Raw genomic sequence first — 22,454 nt, forward strand, 5'->3', positions numbered from 1 at the left:
ATTTAATATAGTTTATTATTATAAACCTAGCCTCTTAGAGCATATTTGTCCCCTGGCCAGACTGTCATTTCTTTCTTATACTTAAGGAAAAATAAAAAAATTGGCAACCACCACATTTGGCTTTAGGTTGGTATCAGTAGGAGCTTTCGATGGTGTATAAAAACCAATCCCTAAGAGAACTCAAGGTAGTCTGATTATTCTCCGCGGCTCTGCTGTGGCCTGTAAAATGTCTTCGCGGTTGGAAATAGTTCCTAAGTGTTCATGGGTCACTTGTGGTGAATCCAGCTGTGGACTTCCTTTCATCCCTCCTTTAAAGCCTATTAATCCATTCCTTCTGGGAGAAGACTTGGTCTACAACAAAGGGTGAATTTTTAAAAAGTGGAAAAGGGGGCCGCAATCCCAATGCAGTGTTATGAATCTTGTATAAATACCAGTCACACAAACAAACGCATTTGTTATCTTCCTACTATGGGCCTTTTTAGGGGAAAACTAGGACTGACCAGTATTGGTAAGGATGCTATGGTTTATTTTTTAGGTAGGCCATTCTAAAGGCTCTAATCCATCATTAAGAAGCTTTAGGATAAAAATAAAATACCTCTACAGGATACAAACTGGGCTTCTTGGAACAGTGTGGCACAAAAGGGCACTCAGGAGAGGATGCAAAGGCAGGCATTGCTTGGCTTGTAACAAATAGAAGAGCTGGATACAAAGTGAAGCAGCGCTAATGGCGCGTTCCCTGCTCTGGGCTCCGTCGGCCACTGGGCTCGGCATGAGCAGGGCCGGCTGTCCTCTGGTGTGGGGTCCTCTGCCCAGCACCTCTCCCACGTGTGCTCGTGTGCTTGTCAGGGGAAGCTGAGCGCCCCGGGCCGGGCTCCCTCCCCACCTCCTCTGTCCTTCCCGTCGCACTCTCCTCCGCGGACCACACTTAAAGGTGGAAGCCCAGGCCGTGCTTCCCGGTGCAAACCAAGAGACTCTGCCAGAGCTTAAAGGAACAAAAGGATGACGTGGGCTGGCCCGAAGCTGGCCCTTCAGGATGCAGTCATTTTGCAGCGGCAGCTAAGCTGGAGGGTTAGTTCCTGTCTTCCCCAGCGGCCACGAGGCTGGCAGACGAGGGTGAGGCGGCCGGCACCAGCAGCCTTTTCTGGTGCAGCTCTTCCCACTTACTTCTGTTCGCTGCCACCGAGTCCAGCATGGGCTTCAGTTTCACGTTGACCTTCACCAACGCCTGAAATAAAAAAAAAAAGGTGGAGGAGAGAGGAACCCGAGTCACTGACATGGTTTTCTAGCTTTCCCTTGTGAGGAGAACAGACACTGGCTGCAAGAAATGAAATGTGATGATTATTTTGGTAAACCCGAGCTATTGGCAAGAAGTAAACGCATGTAACACCATCGTGCTGCATTAATAGAGCCTGTGCAGAAAATGAAAAAAATAAGACAGGGTGGCTGTGTACTACTCCCAGGGTGCTAGCCCATTAGATTATGATCCTGTTCTAAGTCTATATCCAGACAAGACAGGACACAAAATACTCGGCTCACACATGCCTACTTATGTATATTGTTGCCTGCTCTGGACACTCCAGATCTCGACAGACCATGAACTTAAAGCTTTACTAAGCTACACCTACCATTGGCTCCACCACGGAGGAGGGGAGGGTTCTGGGTGGACTCATCTGAATAAGAAAGGCCAGATAACATCCCAAGAGAAGAGAAGGTGCTCATTTTTCAAGCTAAGGATCTGGGAGCTGTGCTAAATGAACAGACTGGCATGTGAACATGTATGAAGATGGACGCGAGACAAGAGAAAAAGGAGTGGGGAAGAGAGGGGTTGGGCTGCAGCGAGGGGATGGAGGGGGACACACAGGCAGAGGCCAGAGGCCAAGAATCCAGGGGCTTATTTGCAGGAGACTCTCCTAAATGTTTTCTTTTTTACTTAATTTTGTTGTCTTTGAAAAAGCGTCCCCTACTCCCTAATAGTATAATTTTCCAACCGCTGTCGTGGAACAGAGCAATGAATAAAGCAAGGGTCATGGAGTTGTGCCGGTATTAGCCCATGGAAAGGGAATGCTCCCACTTTGTGCCTTGGGTCTGTGTTCTGTGGCCACAGATCATATCCTTGGTCCTTGTAAACACTTTCAGGTGTGGCACATTCATCCCAAGGGGAACAAATCCACTGCAATGTCAGCACACCTCCTGAACAATCTTCTCCAAGCAGGGCCTGTGGTTAGGGGGTGGTTGATAGCAAAGCCGCCCAACAAAGAACAGCCCTTCATGTTGAGGGCGTCACTAGAGGTGACCAGGGACGCTACTGAGCTGTGAGCCCTCCAACCTGGCCGAAGTGGTGACCCTTCACACTGATGTCTCTTAGAGCATATTCCTCAAGAGTGACATTTATCTCACCAACCAACATTTAATTTCAAATCAGATGTATTAGTGAAATATGAAAATATTTCATATATGAAAATAAAATTCAGGTAGTGATCAAAATCCTCTTTATTGAGAAAAATGCAGGTGACTGTTTTCTATTCATTGCACAGTGTTTTTATTTGGATGATAGTGTAGGGTAGCAACGAATGCCATGGTTTTATTTAGTATAGTTTGGCACTGGCTCCTCGTCACTCTGATCGAGCCTTTTAATTAAACTGACTACTATAATTCCTATGGAAATTAGTGTTTATATTATTTTCCTGCTACAAAAGCTTTTCTCTAGAACTTATTTTTTTTTTAATCCCAGGAGCACAAATTGGAATTTTTTTCTGCCTGAAATGTAATTAAAAACTCATTTGATTACTATATTTCTGGCTCTGTTTTACTTATTAAATTCCTGTAATCAGTTTTCTTTTATGAAGCTGCTGGGAAATGATCTCAAAAGCAACACATTTTTCTCTTCCTTGGCAGGTTCCCGAGCATTTACTAAATTACATTCATAGCACCTGCCCATGATTCGAATTACTCCACCAATTTATTCCTTAAACCATTTAAGTTTATTTGGCTTAGCCCCAAACAGACATTTCTTTCCTTTATCTAGCTCTTTGTTCTCCCTCTTGCTTCCTTTGTGGTGAATAAAAACAAAACAAAACAAAACAAAACAAAAACTCCAAACTTTTGGGGAGGTACATATTTCTCAGAATTCTTCCTTCCCTTTATTTCATATTCTCTTTAATTAAACACAGAATTGCTATACTAGAATATCATTTTCCTCTGGCAGGTGCTGGGTCTAGGCAAAAGTAGCAAAAATCCCATCCTGTGCCATCAGTAAGATAATTGCTCCCACTATTTAGAAAGATACGGATATTCCTACAAACTTATCAGCAAGTGACACCTGATGAGTTCTGTGCAAATGCTAACATCTGTCTCGTTTGACTTCCTCATCACTTAGCAAAAGAGAAAGGGGACACTTATCACCTGTCTGCTCAGTCTCCATATACATGCAGAGCAACTAGAAAGGTTATGTACATTAGTTATGTAGATGTACATGGTGCCATCAGCCGCGGATGCTGAATCTCTCCTGTGGCATTCCTGCAGTGTGACCATTGCAGTGTTTAAACATGCCCACAGGCAGTGAACTAACTACCTCCCAGGTTGTTCTGATTTTGGAATGTTGTTCTTATATTGAAGTGAAATCTATATCCCTGTAACTTCTACCTAATGGTCCTTGAAGCCAGAATGTACTTGAGCAGGGTAGGACTGATGACTCATGTGCTGCTCCAAGTGTAGGTCAGCGTTGAGACTGACCTAAAAACCCAATTTGGGATGTGCTGCTTATTATCCTTGGGGCAACTATATGGCTATCACGGGGGCTCCCAAACTCACGTCCACTCTGCCTGGCCCACCACAGACACCTTGGGTACTTACTTGCCTGCTCTGGGACAGCCCTGGGCATCTAGTCACCTAAGTGACTGAGGGACCCCACTTTCTTCATGATTCCACTCACACTCATGTAGGGTGCCCAGCATGTAGGGTTTATTCCACATTTTATTTATGTTTTGAGTAAGTGATATGTTCACATAGTCCAATGGATACAAAGGGTACAAAAGGTACAGTGTAAAATATCCCTTCATCCCCTGCCCCCAGACATTTAGTTTCTTTCCCTAGAGACAACCAAACTTAGTGTATTCTTCAAGAACCATTTTATGTGGAAGCCATATATGAAAGGCCCACAGCTAGTATCATCCTCAATGGGGAAAAATGAAGAATTTTCCCCTAAGGTCAGGAACACGACAGGGATGTCCACTCTCACCACAATTGTCTACATAGTGTTGGAAGTCTTAGCCTCAGCAGACAAGCAAATGAAATGAAAGGCATCCAAATTGGCAAAGAAGTAGTCAAACTTTCACTCCTCGCAGATGACATGATACTCTACATGGAAAACCCAACAGACTCCACCAAAAAACCGCTCGAGCCGATAAACGAATTCAGCAAAGTCACAGGATATAAAATCAATATACAGGCATTGGGTGTATTTCTATACACTGATAATGAGTCAGCAGAAAAAGAAAGCAAGGGATCAATCCTATTTATAATTGCACCCAAACCCATAAAATACCTAGGAATAAACCTAACCAAAGACATAAAAGATCTGTATGCTGAAAACTATAGAGAGCTTATGAAAGAAATTGAAGAAGCCACAAAGAAATGGGAAAACATTCCATGCTCATGGATTGGAAGAACAAATATTGTCAAAATGTTGATAATACCCAAAGCAATCTACACATTCAATGCAAACACTATCAAAGTAACACCAGCATTCTTCTCAGAGCTAGAATAAACAATCCTAAAATTTGTATGAAACCACAAAAGCCCCTGGGTAACCAAAGTAATGTTGAAAAAGAAAACCAATGGGGCATCTGGGTAGCTCAGTTGGTTAAGCGTCCGACTTCAGCTTAGGTCATGATCTCACGCACTCCATGAGTTTGAGCCCCATGTTGGGTTCTGTGCTGACAGCTCAGAGCCTGGAGACTGCTTCAGATTCTGTGTCTCCCTCTCTCTCAGCTCCTCCCCCACTCATGCTCTGTCTCTCTCTCTCAAAAATAAACATTAAAAAAGAAAAAGAAAACCAAAGCTGGAGGCATCACAATCCCAGACTTTAGCCTGTACTACAAAGCTGTAATCATCAAGACAGTATGGTATTGGCACAAAAACAGGCACATAGATCAATGGAATAGAATAGAGAACCCAGAAATGGACCCATAAATATATGGCCGACTTATCTTCGACAAAGCAGGAAAGAGTATCCAATGGAAAAAAAGATAGTCACTTTAGCAAATGGTGCTGGGAGAACTGGACAGCAACATGCAGAAGAATGAAACTGGACCACTTTCTTACACCATACACAAAAAGAAATTAAAGATGGATGAAAGATGTAAATGTGAGACAGGAAACCATCAAAATCCTGCAGGAGAAAACAGGCAGCAACTTTTGACCTCAGCTGCAGCAACTTCTTACTTGACATGTCTCCGGAGGCAAGGGAAACAAAAGCAAAACTGAACTATTGGGACCTCATCAAGACAAAAAGCTTCTGCACAGCATAGGAAACAATCAACAAAACTAAAAGGCAACCGACAGAATGGAAGAAGATATTTGCAAACGGCATATCAGATAAAGGGTTGGTATCCAAAATCTATAAAGAACTTATCAAACTCAACACCCAAAAAAACAAATAATCCAGTGAAGAAATGGGCAGAAGACATGACATTTTTTAAAGAAAATATCCAGCTGGCAAACAGACACATGAAAAGATGCTCAACATCACTCATCATCAGGGAAATACAAATCAAAACCACAATGAGATACCACCTCACACCTGTCAGAATGGCTAACATTAACAACTCAGGCCACAACAGATGTTGGCGAGGATGTGGAGAAAGGGGAACCTTTTTGCAGTGTTGGTGGGAATGCAAGCTGGTGCAGCCACTCTGGAAAACTGTATGGAGGTTCCTCAAAAAATTAAAAATAGAACTATCCTATGACCCAGCAATTACATTACTAGGAATTTATCCAAAGGATATAACAATGCTGATTTGAATGCTGACTTGAAGGGGCACACACACCCCAATGTTTGTAGCAGCACTATCAACAATAGCCAAATTGTGGAAAGAGCCCAAATATCCATCAACTGATGAATGGATTAAGAAGATGTGGTACACACACACACACACACACACACACACACAGGAATACTACTCTGTGATGAAAAAGAATGAAATCTTGCCATTTGTAATAATGTGGATGGTACTGGAGGGTATTATGCTATGGGAAATAAGTCAGGCAGAGAAAGACAATACTCATGTCAAATTTGAGAAACTCAACAGATGAACATAGGGGAAGGGAAGAATAAGTTACAAACAGAGAGGGAGGCAAAACATAAGAGATTCTTTTTTTTTTTTAATTTTTTTTTAACGTTTATTTATTTTTGAGACAGAGAGAGACAGAGCATGAACGGGGGAGGGACAGAGAGAGAGGAAGACACAGAATCGGAAGCAGGCTCCAGGCTCTGAGCCATCAGCCCAGAGCCCGACGCGGGGCTTGAACTCACGGACCGCGAGATCGTGACCTGAGCTGAAGTCGGATGCTTAACCGACTGAGCCACCCAGGCGCTCCAAGAGATTCTTAAATACAGAGAACAAACTGAGAGTTGCTGGAGGAGAGGTGGGTGGTGGGATGGGTTAAATGGGTGATGGGCATTAAGGAGGACACTTTTCGGGATGAGCACTGGGTGTCATATATAAGAGATGAATCACTGGGTTCTACTCCTGAAGCTAAGACTACACTGTATGTTAACTAACTTGAACAAAAAAAAAAAAAAAAAAAAAAAGAAAAGAAAAAAAAAGGAAAAGAAATGTTTTATGCGGTTGCCTGAGTGGGTCAGTTGCATCCAACTCTTGATTTCGACTCAGGTCAAGATCTTGCACTCTTGAGTTTGAGCCCCACGTTGGGCTCTGTGCCAACAGTGTGGAGCCTGCTTGGGATTCTCTCTCTCTCTTTCTCTCTCTGCCCCTTCCCAATGTGTACACAGGCACTCTCTCTCTCTCTCTCTCTCAAAATAAATAAACATTAAAAGTGAAACATTTTATGTATATGTAAGCACATATAAAAAATATATACACATGCATATGTATATATGTATACATATGATACTTTATACATATGTATAATGTATATGTGTGTATGTGTATAATTAAGTTGATTTTCCTATCATTTCAGATGTTTCTTTCAGAGACAGAGTGAAATAAAAACTTTGTGGAAAATTATTATGATGCTTGAGTGAGCACAAGGGTACTGTGTAGAAATTAGTACCTGGAGTATAGAGAGGAGAGGGACCAAATTCTAATTTTCTATTGTTATGACACTGAGTGTTTCTTCTGCAGAACTTAATCTGCTGTGAATCCCATTTCTTGTAGTTTTCCTCTGAAAAACTGTAGTTTTCATTTCTAGAAGTTTGAGTTGGGCATTTTTTTATATCTTCCATGACTGTGATTATCATGCTTGGTCTTTCCTCTACCCTTGAACATATAAAACATAATAAGTGTCTTAATGTCCTTCTCTATCAATTCTATGATCTGTATCATTTCTGAGTCTGTATGGATTGGTTTTTCTCATTATTACAGGCCAAGTTTTCTTGCTTCTTTGCATGCCTGGTAATCTTGATTGGATATTAGGCATGGTGAATTTTATGTTGTTGGGTGACGGATTTTTATTTGCTTATCTATTTATTTATGTTTGCATTTCTTTAAACATTTTTCAGTTTTGTTCTGGAATGCAGTTAGGTTACTTGGAAATTATTTGGTCCTCTGAGGTTTGCTTTTAAGCATTGCTAGGTAGGTCCAGAGCAGCCTTTAGTCGGGTTAATTTGGGTCCACTACTGAGACAATAACCTTCTGAGAACCGGACCCAGTACCTCATATATTTCAACGTTTTTCTTTAATATTCTGCCTGGGGGAGCATGGACGATTCCCCAGCCTTTGGGAGCTCTGAGGATTATTCCATTTGCTCCCTTTTGCTGTTCTTTCCTCAGCCTCAGCAGTTTCCCCGCATGCATGTAGTGAACAGCACTGAAGACTCATAGGGGTGCTCTGCAGATCTCTGGAACTCTCTCTCGTGTGACTATCTCTTCTCTTGTCCTCTTCCCTGGGAACTCCAGCCCCTGGGGCTCCACAGGCCCCTGACTCTGCCTCCTCAACTCCTTGAGCCCACTGGGCCCTGGCTGGGATTCTCTCCCTGTGCTGTTGCCTGGAAGCTGTCTCCAGTAGTAAGGAGTAAGCTAAGATCATCGTAGGGCTCACTCCATTCGTTCCCCTCTCTCAGGAATCTCCATATTGTGCTGCATGCTGCCTGTTTCCACTGTCTGTAGAACTTAATCTGCTCCATGGTTTCCCCCATCACTCTATCATGGCCAGCGGTGGAAATCCCTTATCACTGGTTTTAAATAGCTGTTTTGAGTACTCTCCCATGACCTCCCATGGAGAGTGGAAATAAGGCCTTTTATCTTTGTAACTCTAGTTCCTACCACAGTGACTCCAGGGAACAAGAGTCTTCCCTCTCTGCCCACAGAGCAGTGGCAGGAAGAAGGGGTGAGTCTAGGAGAGCGGCCAGTGGCTGAGAGCAGGGTCAGGACATTCTGACCTGATACAGAATCCTGCTGTAAAAACAAACCCAGAATGACCCTCTTGGGAAATGAATATAGTATTTTCTCTTATTACCATTATCCCTGGGACCATGTTTTTGTGTTTTTTTTTTTTAAATAATTTTTTTTTTCAACGTTTATTTATTTTTGGGACAGAGAGAGACAGAGCACGAATGGGCGAGGGGCAGAGAGAGAGGGAGACACAGAATCGGAAACAGGCTCCAGGCTCTGAGCCATCAGCCCAGAGCCCGACGCGGGGCTCGAACTCACGGAGCGCGAGATTGTGACCTGGCTGAAGTCGGACGCTCAACCAACTGCGCCCCCCAGGCGCCCCCCTGGGACCATGTTTTTATCAGCTTGCCAAGTTGCCGGGAGTCAGATTCTGGCCCTGTTTTCCCTCAGCCATCATGATCCACGTCTGCTATCATCTGGCCCAGTGTGTGCTTACTCTTGACCACAATCCCTTCTTAGAACCCAACTGCTGGATAGGTGGGGCACATGGGGGACAAGGGAATAAACAAAGAGAAAGCCACATTCTTAGAACAGGTCACTACTCCTATACTCTGTTACTGGAAGGGGGCGGGGAGCATAAAGGAACACCAGCAAATTAAAACCACATTTGTCTTTGAATTCGAAAATGTCCAACTATGTCATTAGTACCTTTTCAAAACTTTGAGGGAGTTACCTGAGCTGCCTCTTCATTTATTTTTTTGAAAGGCCAAAGAGAGATGTTTTCACGTCCTGTGGTCAAATTGTATATATTCAGAGTGCTGGCACTAAGAGTTAGTATTTTCTGCCTTCCCCCATCTCCACCTTACCCAAGAGAAATATTCGGAAACTAAGGAGTACAATACATGGTAGAAAACAATGAATTTAAAGGATTTCTTTAATATCAATTTTTGATAAAATATAAAATTAGACTTGGAGCCCATCTTGACTATCTGAGGTGATATCCCTGTCATGAAGATATGATCACTTTACTACCATGATCATTTACTTTCTGAGTGAAAATGTCCAAAAGCCCATTTGGGGTTGGTGTTTTGAAATGGAAAACCACTGGTGATATGACCAGTTGGTGCCATCTCTGCTCAGACCTTCTCAACAGGAAGGGCAAGAGAGCACGCAAGTGGTGGCAGGCCCTCAGACTCCCTTGAATTCATGTGCCTGGATGGTCACACGTGCAAAGAGCGTCTCAGGAGGAACAAAGGAGGCTTCTCCTTAAGGTATGTGACTTTGGAAAGAAGTGGCCAATTGTGGGAGCAAATCCCCACTCTTCAATTATTCAGCCGCTACCTTTCTGGGCCCCCAAAGGTTAAGATTATTCATGATTTAACCTGACACATTCCTGAATTTTACATGCTGGGCTGCACTGTGGCAGTTGGCTAAGAATCGTCTTTGGCTTTGCCAGCCTCCTACTCTTCTATCATGTTGCAAGGGTCAGAGGCAGTGAACTCTTTGTCCAGAACTGAACTCATCGCCTTCCTCCAAACCTTCCTTTGCTGTTCGGTTTACTGTGTCAGAGAGCTGAGCATCATCACCTCCACCTAACTGCTCAAGATGGAAATCTATGGGTCATCCATGACATCTCCCTCTTCCCCCCACATCCAAATGGTCACCGAGTCCTGTCAACCCTGTGCCCAAAGTGTCGTTGTGTGTCAGTCTCTTGCCATGTCTACAACCCTGGTTTAGATCACCATCATCTTCTCAACGGCTCTAACCTGGCTGCCTGCCCTCCCCTTCCTCCTGTCCAATTAACTGCCCACATTGTAGCCACAGATCCCAGCTCATCACTCTCTACCCTGAGCCTTTCAGTGGCTTCCATTTGATTTGACTGTGCTGGAAGGACCCTACCTGAAAAGAGAATTATGGTATTAGAAGAGAATAAAATCTAGGAACAAAACAGAAGAGAGAGAGAGAGAGAGAAAAAAAAAAAAAAAAAAAAAAAACTTCATAAAACCCAAGGAAAAGCTTGGGTTATGCTACGAAAGCAGAGTTTTGAAATGCCAAAATAAGCCCATCAAGTTTTCTAGAAAACCTGCAGTTCACATCTATGCATTTTAACGTTTTCCTGAGTAGAAAATCATAAGCCGAACTCCGCATGGTATGTTTGGCAGGGGAGTCGCCGAAGTGTTAGTTACTACATGTGAGAGCAGATGGAGCTGGCTGTGGGGTCCAGATGGGAGGCAGCAAACAGATTCCTCCTAAACCCCACTCCTTCCCTCCCCAGTTCAATGGCCTCTGAAACTCAAGGTTGTGTAAAAATTAATTTGCATTAAATTGCTTAAGATAATGTATTAACTGCCAAAGGAGGCTTCCAGCAGTTTTTAAAACTTGCTTTGAAAAACAAATAATCAAACAATGATGGTGAACACAGAAGCAAGCCAGGACTACTTTGAATAAATGTTTTTAAACCTTCACATTAAAGACACCAGCTTTAGGGGCGCCTGGGTGGCTCAGTCGGTTAATCGACCGACTTCGGCTCAGGTCATGATCTCACGGTTTGTGAGTTCGAGCCCCGCGTTGGGCTCTGTGCTGACAGCTCAGAGCCTGGAGCCTGTTTCAGATTCTGTGCCTCCCTCTCTCTCTGGCTCCCCCCACCCTCTCATGCTCTGTCTCTCTCTTTCTCTCAAAAATAAACATTAAAAAAAATGATACCAGCTTTAAAATAAATCTTAAGTGTGTAATTTGCTCAAGTCAGAAAGTTAATAATAACCATGTACATATGTTATACACATACCTATGCCAGGCACTGTGTCCTACTGGGTTCTTCCCAGGCTAGAATGCAATGGTCTTCAAAGGGCTCTAGCCTTATGACTTTTGCCCCCAGAAATAACCTGAGATTGAAACCCCCTATCAGACTTTGAACTGATGGCTGGCATAAGGAAGTCTCAGCTTCCTCAGCACACAAAGTTGCTGCTGACACTCACTGGGCAGTACTCTTTACCCAAATTAATGAGGGCCAGAGATCAGCTAGCAGTCATCTCCATTCTCTTTGAACGCCCAGAGTCTGCCAAAGAGACTCTTTAAAAGGTTGGTCATTCTTAGCCTACCATGTTATGGGGACTCAGAGAATGCTAACAGTAGATGCCAACTCTCTCTGGTGGCAAAGTCAGCAGGCCTATGGAATTTCAGCTTCCAAGAAAGGAATACTCAAAGGAATTGGGAGGCGGCATCCAGACAGCCTGCATTTTCCCTGTGGACCAGGTAAGCTCTGACAGAAAGGACAAACAGCAACTAGCTGTTACTCCCTCCTTAATGGAAGTTCAATATTACTCCATGTTTGTCATGTTGGGTGAGATGTTTTTTCCATTTGGAAAATCTTTTTCTGTATATGTGATACCTACTCTGTAGATTTGTTATTATTCAGCAGTAACAGATTGGCTGTGTCCAAATTTTGCAAATGCCAAAAAATATTGTCAGATCTTTCTGAAAAATTTTTAGTGATATTTGAGATCTTAAAACCTAAATAATGTGAGGCAGTTACCCGAATAGCAGTAAAGATGATAGACCCACAGAGGTAATGCTTAGTATGAGGGCATGCGAGCTCATTAGAATCCAATGTAAGAATGATTCAGATCTGTAATCAGAATCCTAAGGGCACAGTCTGGCCAAGTGATAACACTGATGTTTGTAGCATTGACGTCTAATATCCTGAGAGCTAATTACAGTACTAGTAATAACTTAGAAAGAGATCCTTTTCTTTCCAAGGTGTGAGGCAGGTACCTGTAAAAATGACAATGCAAAAATGCGTGATGCAATTTTCTCTCTCTCTTTTTTTCCCTTTTCTGTCGTTTCCTTCCTGACCTCTCAGGTTACTTGTTTTGCTTATTTTACTTATATGCTCAAGGGATTCCTTTGTGGAAAATGATATTTACAAATGACATTAACATTCTGAATTAATGAGGCAGGAATTTTAGTCTCCTTGGACTAACAGCATTGTTATTTCCATTATATAGGGCAAGAGTCTTTTTTTTTTTTTTTCAACGTTTATTTATTTTTGGGACAGAGAGAGACAGAGCATGAACGGGGGAGGGGCAGAGAGAGAGGGAGACACAGAATCGGAAACAGGCTCCAGGCTCTGAGCCATCAGCACAGAGCCCGACGCGGGGCTCGAACTCCCGGACCGCGAGATGGTGACCTGGCTGAAGTCGGACGCTTAACCGACTGCGCCACCCAGGTGCCCCATAGGGCAAGAGTCTTAAACATCTACAGGGCCAGGCCAGGACTGTTAATGAGAGAAATGGGCTTCACGAGACAGTTGGAGGGTGAGGCCAATGGCAAATGGGATGTTTTCCAGTTTTTTAAAAAATTTTTTTACGTTTGTTTATTTTTGAGAGAGAGAGACAGACAGATAGACAGAGTGCAAGTGGGGGAGGGGCAGAGAGAGAGGGAGACACAGAACCAGAAGCAGGCTCCAGGCCCTGAGCTGTCAGCACAGAGCCCAACGCAGGGCTCGAACCCACGAACCACAAGATCACGACCTGAGCCTAAGTCGGACGCTTAACCGACTGAGCCACCCAGGCACCCCAACATTTTATAGTTTTAAAAACAGTGTTCAACTGAATGAAACATGTCTGCGGGCTGAATATATTCTGTGTGTTGTCCATCTGCCTGCTGGGACAGACAGTAAGACCATCTTGCCAAAATGAACAAACCCCTGGGTACTGAATGTGTCCCATGCTCCAGGCTCCACACGAGGACTTCCCCATACGTTGGCTGATTAAGTGTCACAACAGCACTGTGAGATTGGTGTTGTGGATCCTGTTTTGACAGATGAGGAACCTTTGACTGGGGAAATTAAATTAAAGGAGCCAAAGTGTACATGGTGAAAATACAGCAGAGCTGGGATGTCAGTGGTGGCCTGCTTGAGGACAAAGTCCACGGTATCTTCCCACGAGGGACCTCACTGGGACGCTGGTATTGACAAGTGTCTCTTTCACCTAACTGCAGCGTCAGGAGAGTGGAGTGACTCTTGTTCTGGTGTTCGGGACACTGTCTCAGGACCAATCCACAGGAGGGAGACAGCTTCACTGGGGAATGAAGAAACACCACCTCCCAAACATTAAGTGTAGACAGTGAATCTTTTATCTGTGACTCATCTACTCTGCCCTGCCCTGGGAAAATAAAACAAGGGTTTTAAGTAGTAAATAACAGGCAGGCTCAAAGACAGCTTGCGTAAATGGGAGCAAGGAGAACCCGTCTCTTCTGTTATAATGAGCCCCTCTAGGATACTGTCCTAGGTTATCCTGTTGGTTGAGTTTTCAGAGCACATTGGTAGCTAATCAATCATGTTTACTGTGTAGGCAACATCTGACTTGGAAGGAACAGCTGCTGACCCAGAAGCCACAGCCTTTGATGAATGGGGCTTCATATAAGAGGTGGTTGGAACGTGTAACTAAAACACAGCCACATGGTAACAATCCACCTCTCCAGGCACCAGAATGTTTTCTGGTAAAACCGTGCCACCTGAGATTTTACAGAAATATATAAAGTCTATTAATTTTTTTTTTGCTAAGTTCAATGTGTAAGAAAGATCATTTAAACATTTTTAGTTTCTTGAGCTACAAGCATTTGTTTACTACACATTTTGTGTAGGCTTCTCATGTACCTTGAGTCCTAGAGTTCTCCAAACATAATGGATGGGGTGCCTGCATGGGAGAGGGTTGTACAAATACAGAATTGCAATTCCATGCCCTTGGTGTGAATGGTGTTCTGAGAAAGGTACTATGGGGCCTTCAAGAATGGATTCTAGAATACTCTAGTAATATTTGCTCTTCTATTTTTTAGCTTATATTTAGGAGTCTTAAAAGATTCAAAACACTAATTATCAGTACTGATGAACTGCTTAGTGAGCATCATGCAGATGAATATGGGACATTTCTTGTGAGGCTTTAAAGGTGGTTCTCATGCCCAGTACCACATAAACTCAGGTTTGAGACAGGGAGGAGCTCTCAAAGCCTGTGCACCCCAGTGTCCTAGATCTACAGAGGACCGGATCCACAGCATCCATGAGAAATGCAAGATCTTTGGAACAAAAATCCTCTATTACTTTGGTGGTCTCTCTCCATACAGTAAGAGAATCTTCTTTTTCTTAATTTTATAAGATAATAAAGAAAGTGAGATTTCTGGAGAGAAAGAATAGGAAGACAAGAAAAGGAGTATTTTAGACACACCACTGAGTGTAGGAGGAGAATGGTGTTTCACTAGCTGGCCTTCTCCTTGTCCAAAGAAAGAGGCCAATCTGTCCACTTAAAGGCCTGGTTGAGGGTATGTTATTGTGGCTCTTCTTTAATTACATTGCTAAGTTTCCAAAAAGCTAACATATGGAAAAAGTCTGTATGTGTGGGGATGGCAGGACCAAAACCCTGAATATTTTTTATTACATTATTAAGGTACAGTTTAAGGATGGGAACATTAGAATTTTATAAATAGAAACTTTCTAATGAGCAACAATTTTTTATCTTTTCAATGTTAGTGAGTTTTACAGTAATCTACCTTTCAAACATTGAGCATTTAAAATTAAATAAGCATCCCAGGGGCACCTGGGTGGCTCAGTTGATTAACGCGTCCGATTCGGCTGAGGTCATGATCTCATAGCTCGTGAGTTCGAGCCCCGCATCGGGCTCTGTGCTGACAGCTCAGAGCCTAGAGCCTGCTTCAGATTCTGTGTCTCCCTCTCTCTCTGCCCTTCCCCTGCTTGTTCTCTGTCTCTCTCTCAAAATAAATAAACCTTAAAAATAAATTAAAAATAAATAGAATTAAATAAGCATCCCAAATAAAAAGACAAACTAAATTTGTTTTTGAACTAAATTCTAAAGCTTCTATGGAAAGATAAATAAAAATGCTTAGAAAATACTGAAAGATTAATGCTGAAGGTGACACTCGGCTTATCATTAAAACATTTAATTAAAGTAGTATGACTAGGTGACAGATTGATAGAACAGAATGGAAAGACTAAGAATAGAATTAAATTCAAAGGAATTTAGTATATGATAGAGGTGACCTTTTATTATTATTTTTATTGATGTTTTTATTTACCTTTGAGACAAAGAGAAAGCACGAGCTGGGGAGGGGCAGAGAGAGAGGGAGACAGGAACTGAAGCAGGCTCCAGGCTGAGAGCAGAGAACCCGATGTGGGACTCGAACTCACAGGCAGTGAGATGATGACCTAAGCCAAAGTCAGAGGCTTAGATGACTGAGCCACCCAGGTACCCGTAGGTGACCTTTTAAATCCTAGGGAAAAAGACTAGTCAAAGCTGATGGGAAAACTGGGGGGCCATCTGAAAACCTAAAGTTGGATCCTGAGCTCAAACTTTACATCCAACAAAATAAAATACAACCAGATGAATCAGAGATACAAATATATATATATATAGACACACACACACACACAAATATATATATATATATATATATATATACACACACACATACACACACACAGACACACATAAAACATACATAAAATACTAAAAGACGGCCTGAGAAAAGTTTTTAAATTTTCTCATTTTACAATGAGAAAATAATGCTACATAAGACATAAAATCCAGAAGCCATAAAAGAAAAGATTCATGAATTTGGCTGCACAAAATCAATGTATTTCTTTATCGCATAAATAAAGTGAAAAGGTAAATGACAACCTGGGGAAAATATTTGCCACTTTGGCTACAGATAAAGGTATATTTCTCTAATACATAGTGAACCCTTACAAATGAAAAAGAAATGACCATCAGCTTACAAGAAAACAGAAAAATATGAAGAGATTACAGAAAAAAATACAAATGGCTCCTAAGTAAGTCTATACTAAAGATATGATGAGACTCATTTATGAGACGGAAAATGCAAATAAAAACTACAATGAGATAGGATTTACAGTATCAAATTGGCAAAATTCCAGAAGTTTGAAAACACAGTGTATTGGTAAGGGTGTGGAGAGAGAGGCATCTCACATATTGGTGGTGGGAATGTAAATTGGTTTGTTCACACTCTCCAGAGGAAAAGTTGGCAGCATCGATCAAAATTTCAAATGCCTGTATACCAAATGGCCAGTAATTCTACTTCTGAGTATGTATCCTACAAATAAAGTGTGAAGATGTTGCATTCACAAGGATACTTATTGCACAATGAACTATTAGAAACTATTAGGAAGGACATCAGTGTCCTTAAATAATTAAGTAATTATTGGCCAAATATTTTATTCTCCATCTTTAAAACCTAATACTCTGTGACCATCAAAAAGATGGAGGCAGCTGCTGTATGGGCACCGAAAAGGAAAATCTCAAAAATATATTAAGTGTGAAAAACGAGATACGGAGCAAGACATACTTATGCTCACGTATATGTACACATGCATATATACACATGTACACACACATGTATATACATATATATGAGCAGAGTGTGTGTGCATACATACTGTATTAGAAAGCACGGTGTATGAGCATTACGTATAAAAACAGTGTAAAGCCCACTGTACTTATGCTTTCCTACAGATTGTCTTTAGATGCATATACGGGAAAGTTGGTTAAAGGTGGTGGCCCTGAGGGAGGTGACTGGGAGACAGAAGTGTGAGGAAGGATCACTTTTCTCTAATACGTCTGTGCCTTTTGAATTCTGTTCACTGGATGTGTATAAACTCTTTGGCAGTAAAATATTTTATTCAAAAATTTTATCATGAACCGATAAAGGGAGCAGCAACCTTTGATCATGTGTTGGAATTATTAAATAATAGGTCATCCACCTGATGGTTAATGGTGAAAGAAGGCCTATAAGTACAAAGGTAAAGAAGAGAAATGCTTACATGAAGATCAAAATAATTCAGTGTTTCACCACCACACTTCAGAAATTATTTCAGTACCTTAATTATACGTCACCCTAGTGTCATGTGTCTATTATTCGACAGTGTGATAACCCCTCCCCTACCCCACTCACCAGTCCACATCACAGATAAGGGCCGACTACCTCATTGATCCCAAACATTTCCTCTGAGAAGCGATCAATGTCCCCTGCCAGGCCATTAAATAGATTTTGAAAAACTCTTCAATCCGTATCAGTCTCATATCCTTATTTAGTTGCTCAAATTTGCCCTCAGCTGGGAATTGTCCAGGCAACTGTGATTCTGTTGTGTTCGCCACTCATTTGAAGGGCCCCATCCATCATCATTTCTAGGCCTTTTCTGATGCAATGTAGCTTGTTCTTTGTCTTTCTTAAAAACTGAATGGCTGTTAAATTATCCATTTATCTTCCTTCAGATTTTCTGTTCAGTTTCTCAGGCCCTCTCAGGGCTGTCTTTTCTACCTTGTTTGCTGACTTTTCATTCCATTTCCCCCGCTCTCCCAGGCATCTTGCTTCACCATGCTGTCCTTCCAAACAAACTCCCTGGTTTGATCTGCTTTCTGCTTGTTTGCAATCTGCATCACTCCTCAGGTGGACTTCCTTTTCAACTTTTGTCCCTTCAGGATAGCTTTGAGAACTTTGAGATAATATGTTTCCAGTTTTCCCCGTAGATGGCAGGGTGTATTGGACAAACCATAACCGAAGGGAAAAGTCTAAACCAGCTTTGCCACTGTTAAGTTGGGTCACAAGGGACCTTTCAGGGTTTCACCTTCCCGACCTGTAGATGATCTGCAAGCTCACTTCTAGTCAAGTGTCTTCGGATCACAACAGCATCTCCTTTCTGTGTAGGTAAGGTGGACCCACTAAGGACGTGAGGTTTGTGTAATGTTAAGGCTCACACACACACTCCTCAGGGGCAGCGAGCGGGAACCCAGATTTGGAAGCAGAAAGAATCTAAGCTCTGTCACTTAATATCTGTGTCTTTTCTCCAGCCTCAGCTTTCACATCTGAAAAGAGGACAATAGTAGTATCTGGCTTGATATCGCTAAGAGGATTAAATCTGGTGATGCTGGGAAAGTCTGGTGCCTGGCACACAGTAAGTGCTCAGGAATGTTGTTAGTGAGCTAGGCAGTTTGGCTGTTATCATCCAAATTTACAACACAGGCCACTGAAGCTTAGAGGTGATATTAATGGCAGTAACAATGTATGGAGTGCTTTAACGTTTGATGTTTACTCTTCCCAAAGCATTTCCACATGCCTCAGCTCCTTTGGTTCGGACTCTTGGAAAGGGTGATGTTAACTATCACCAATTCCCTTTGCTCCAAGAAGAGAGTTACTTTGCAAGGCCAAAGACGTTTAAAAAGTAGAGAGTGGAGTTACTCTCGGTCAAACCTACAAACCTGTGGAGATCACCATAAAAAGAAGTCTGAGGATAGCAAGCTTTAGGTTTTATGAGTGTAGAGGGCAGATTTGAAAGAGGATGGTTATAAAAACACTCAGCATCTCCTGCCTCGTCTTAGGTCTCATTTCTGTTTCCCTCCGTCTCTTACTTCTCTGTAGGTCTCTGTGGCTCTTTCTCCTTTCCTGTTTAGTTTTTGGCTGGTCAGGGCATCTGTAGCACTAAGATTACAGACGACGTATTAAGTCAAGGACGTGGAGAATTACTCTTCCTTTTCCATTATTTTATGGTTCTATAGTTTATCCCTCCCTTTGCTTGTAGGAGGCAGCCGCTCATACGCTGAAACTCCCCCTAATTCACTGGGCCGATTGCGAACAGCAAGTATAACCTCCCTAGTTTCTCAGGCGTGAAATAAAGACAGAAATGCTAACGCCCGCCACAGGGCAACTCCGGAATGGCGGGTTATTTCAGGGCACGCCGAAAGCACCAGATGCGGAGGGAACGCAAGATCTTCCTAGCGGAACCCACTCTTTCCCATTTCCCCGTACCCTGGATGTGTTGCTCAGGCCGTCCCGTGGGGGCTCCAAGCAGCTGAGTAACAGCTTGCACCAGAGCGGAGGTGGGTGGCACTGAACATGCGCTGGGCACGACTGCTGAGTAACAGAGACAATGAACGCAAGTAAGTCTAATGTGCCAATAAAGGAAAATGCAAAGGGTCCTCCGGAGCTGCGGTATCTACCTCCTGGGAGTAAAGAGGGGTTTACCGGGAGCCTGTCATCCGAGCAGCTTCCTAAAGTAACAGTAGGGTTTTCTGGGGGAGAAGACGGAAAGGTACATGTGGCAGTGATAGCTGTGCGAGCAAAGGCACAGGGTGCGAGCGTGCATGCACGTGCGCGCGCGCATGTGTAACGTCAGTGGAGAAGCACTTTGGGAAATGGCTGGTGGCCAGTTACATCCAGAGCACAGGGAGTGAGAGGTGAGCACAGGGAAGTCAAAGGTACCAGCTTAGAGTTTTTCCTCCAGTGATGGGGAGGGAGGGTCTGAAGGACCCACAGCCAAAGCTGCTTTAGGAAGGTAACTCCAGTGTTTATTTGGAACATCGGACCGAGGGGGTGAAGCGGGAGAGCGGCTGCTGAGCCTGACAAGGTCTGAGTGGTGGCAGCTGGCAGTGGGGACAGTTAGGAGAACCCTTCTTAGTAGAGGGTCCAGGGGAGGGAGAAAAATCATGATGTGGCAACTGGAAAATAATAACCCGCATTTGGTTTCGTTTTAGAACATATTTCTTGTCTTATTGAGATATTAGGGTTTTTTGAAGTTGGCTTTTTTTTTTTTTTGTATTTACTGTTTATTCTGAATTCCTTTTTGCCTTCGTGTTTCTTGATTTGCTTCCATTCCATCACAGTGGAGGCTTTCCTGAAACGTACTGTGGCCCTTACCTGTTTGCATACTTCAGAGCAAGGCACTGAGACCATCCACGGCATTGTGCCCAGTGGGGAGGAGAGGCAGGAGAGGCTGTCGCTGACCGGTGGGCTTCATTTGAAGGGCATCGTGTGGGGGGAGTTGACTCTTTCACTGAGAGCATCCCAGGTGCAAGTACATGAGGATCTTTTCTCTGAAGCCACCGTTTCCCTAAAAAGGAATCCTACTTTGCTGCTTCTGGACATGTTTGGCCGCTGGTGTCCTGGGTACAGGGGATGGGGTCCAGCCAGTCATTCAATAGGCTTTTAATTTGAGCCACGAATTCTCCAAATGAGGGCTCTGTGGGAAGAGCTCTCTGGCCTCCTGACTTGACAGCAGTTGCATGGGTGGTTTGCCTGGCTGTGAAGGTAATGAGAGGTTCCTGAGACTCCATTTGCCAACTTCTAACCTTTCTGCTTATTTCTAGGCTCATGCCTCAACCTCACTGCTGTGGATCAGATTGTATCCCCCTAAAAGACACTCTGGTACCTGGAGATGTGACCTTTTTTGGAAATAAAGTCTTCACAGATGGAATCAAGTTAAGAGGAAGTTATATTGGATTGGATGAGCTCTAAATCCAATGGCTGGTGTCCTTTCAGAAGGTCATGTGAAGACACAGGGACACGGAGACACAGGAGAATGTCACGTGAAGACAGAGGCAGAAACTGGAGTGATGTATTCAGAAGCTAAGGAATGCCAAGGATTTCTGGCAACCACCAGAAGCTAGGAGAGAGGCATGGAACAGATTTTCTTTCAGAGCCTCCAGAAGGAATCAACCCTGCCACACCTTGATTTCGGACTTCTCACTTTCAGAACTGTGATATTTACTGCTGTTGGATGCCCCCCAATTCGTTATACTTTGTTAGACAACACTAGGAAACTAATGTATCTTCTCTTGACTTTCCTTGGCCCCTTTGAGTCCTGAGCCTCTCAGGAGCTTCTTCTGAAAGACAGATCAGCTCACTTCTGTCTGCAGACATTCTGGGATGTTACTGCCTTTCCAGCTTTTGATATTTGAAGAGATCTTATTTCCTCTCACATTCTGTTGTCCTTGGGAATTTTTTTTTTTTAAGAAGTACAACTTCATTATTTCTAATCCCGCTTAGTAGTATCAAATAAGTCAATAAAATATTGAACAAAGGTGCTCATTTCAGAATTATCTCTTTTAGCAAAAAGAAAAAAATTAGGTAATGACTGAATAAATTATGACAAGTCAATTGATTGGAATTCTAGGCTGCTGTTTCAAAGGATGGCATGAAAATTACGGTTGGAATGAACCTCACGTTAAGTCACCACATCACAATACTCTAGTATCTCTGGGTAAATTTGTGTTTATGTGTGGATAATAGTGTAGAGGGGCATCACAGGAAGAAGAGAGTGTGAGGTCCTTATTTCTACTAACAACCTGCTCTTGACGATTCAAGTATTCTGTAAGGCAATATGTTTTCTCTCCTGTGTTCCTTATTTCCTCCTGAGTCTTCACTAGCAGAGTCCTTAACATACCTACTTACATGAACAGTCTGTTCAAAATCTAGGTTTTTTTTTCTATCATGTTCCTCAAAAGTTTTTCACCCTCTTCTCATTACCCAAGAATGTTTATATCTTTAAAAAAGTTCCTCTATGGGGCGCCTGGGTGGCGCAGTCGGTTAAGCGTCCGACTTCAGCCAGGTCACGATCTCGCGGTCCGTGAGTTCGAGCCCCGCGCCGGGCTCTGGGCTGATGGCTCAGAGCCTGGAGCCTGTTTCCGATTCTGTGTCTCCCTCTCTCTCTGCCCCTCGCCCGTTCATGCTCTGTCTCTGTCCCAAAAATAAATAAATGTTGAAAAAAAAATTAAAAAAAAAAAGTTCCTCTATTATTATATTAATAGAATTCTCTGAAGGATGAGGAGATAAACTAATGAGGCCAGTCTGCCGCATTTTATTGGCAATGTCAACCCACTTTGCCAGTGAAAGTGTCAGATCAAGGACAGCTTGACATAACATACTTCTGAGAGAGTTTTCTGTAGTAACTAGTGAAACAGAATCCATTAGCCCATTTGGTCTTCTAGGAATTGCTCTCCCTGGAATCGCTACTCTGGCCCCTATATCCTTCCTTATGAAAGATTCAGGGTTTTATTTCGTAAAGGGGAAGTTTACAAAGGTA

At 42.9% G+C, this 22,454-nt stretch overlaps 1 protein-coding gene across 2 annotated transcripts in view; it reads right to left on the reverse strand.

Moving 5' to 3' along the window:
* Positions 1–505: 505 nt before the first annotated feature.
* The window catches only part of PDE11A (phosphodiesterase 11A), a 378,310-nt gene continuing 356,361 nt past the window's right edge, over positions 506–22,454 (reverse strand). For both annotated transcript variants that reach the window (XM_040475481.1, XM_040475482.1), the window contains exon 20: positions 506–1,225. In XM_040475481.1, the coding sequence (XP_040331415.1) occupies positions 1,070–1,225 (156 nt within the window). In that variant the 3' untranslated portion in view covers positions 506–1,069. The remainder of the gene's footprint in view (positions 1,226–22,454) is intronic.

The sequence above is a fragment of the Herpailurus yagouaroundi genome, unplaced genomic scaffold (genome assembly GCF_014898765.1).
Source record: "Herpailurus yagouaroundi ecotype Mexico unplaced genomic scaffold, PumYag 140, whole genome shotgun sequence".
Taxonomy (NCBI): domain Eukaryota; kingdom Metazoa; phylum Chordata; class Mammalia; order Carnivora; family Felidae; genus Herpailurus; species Herpailurus yagouaroundi.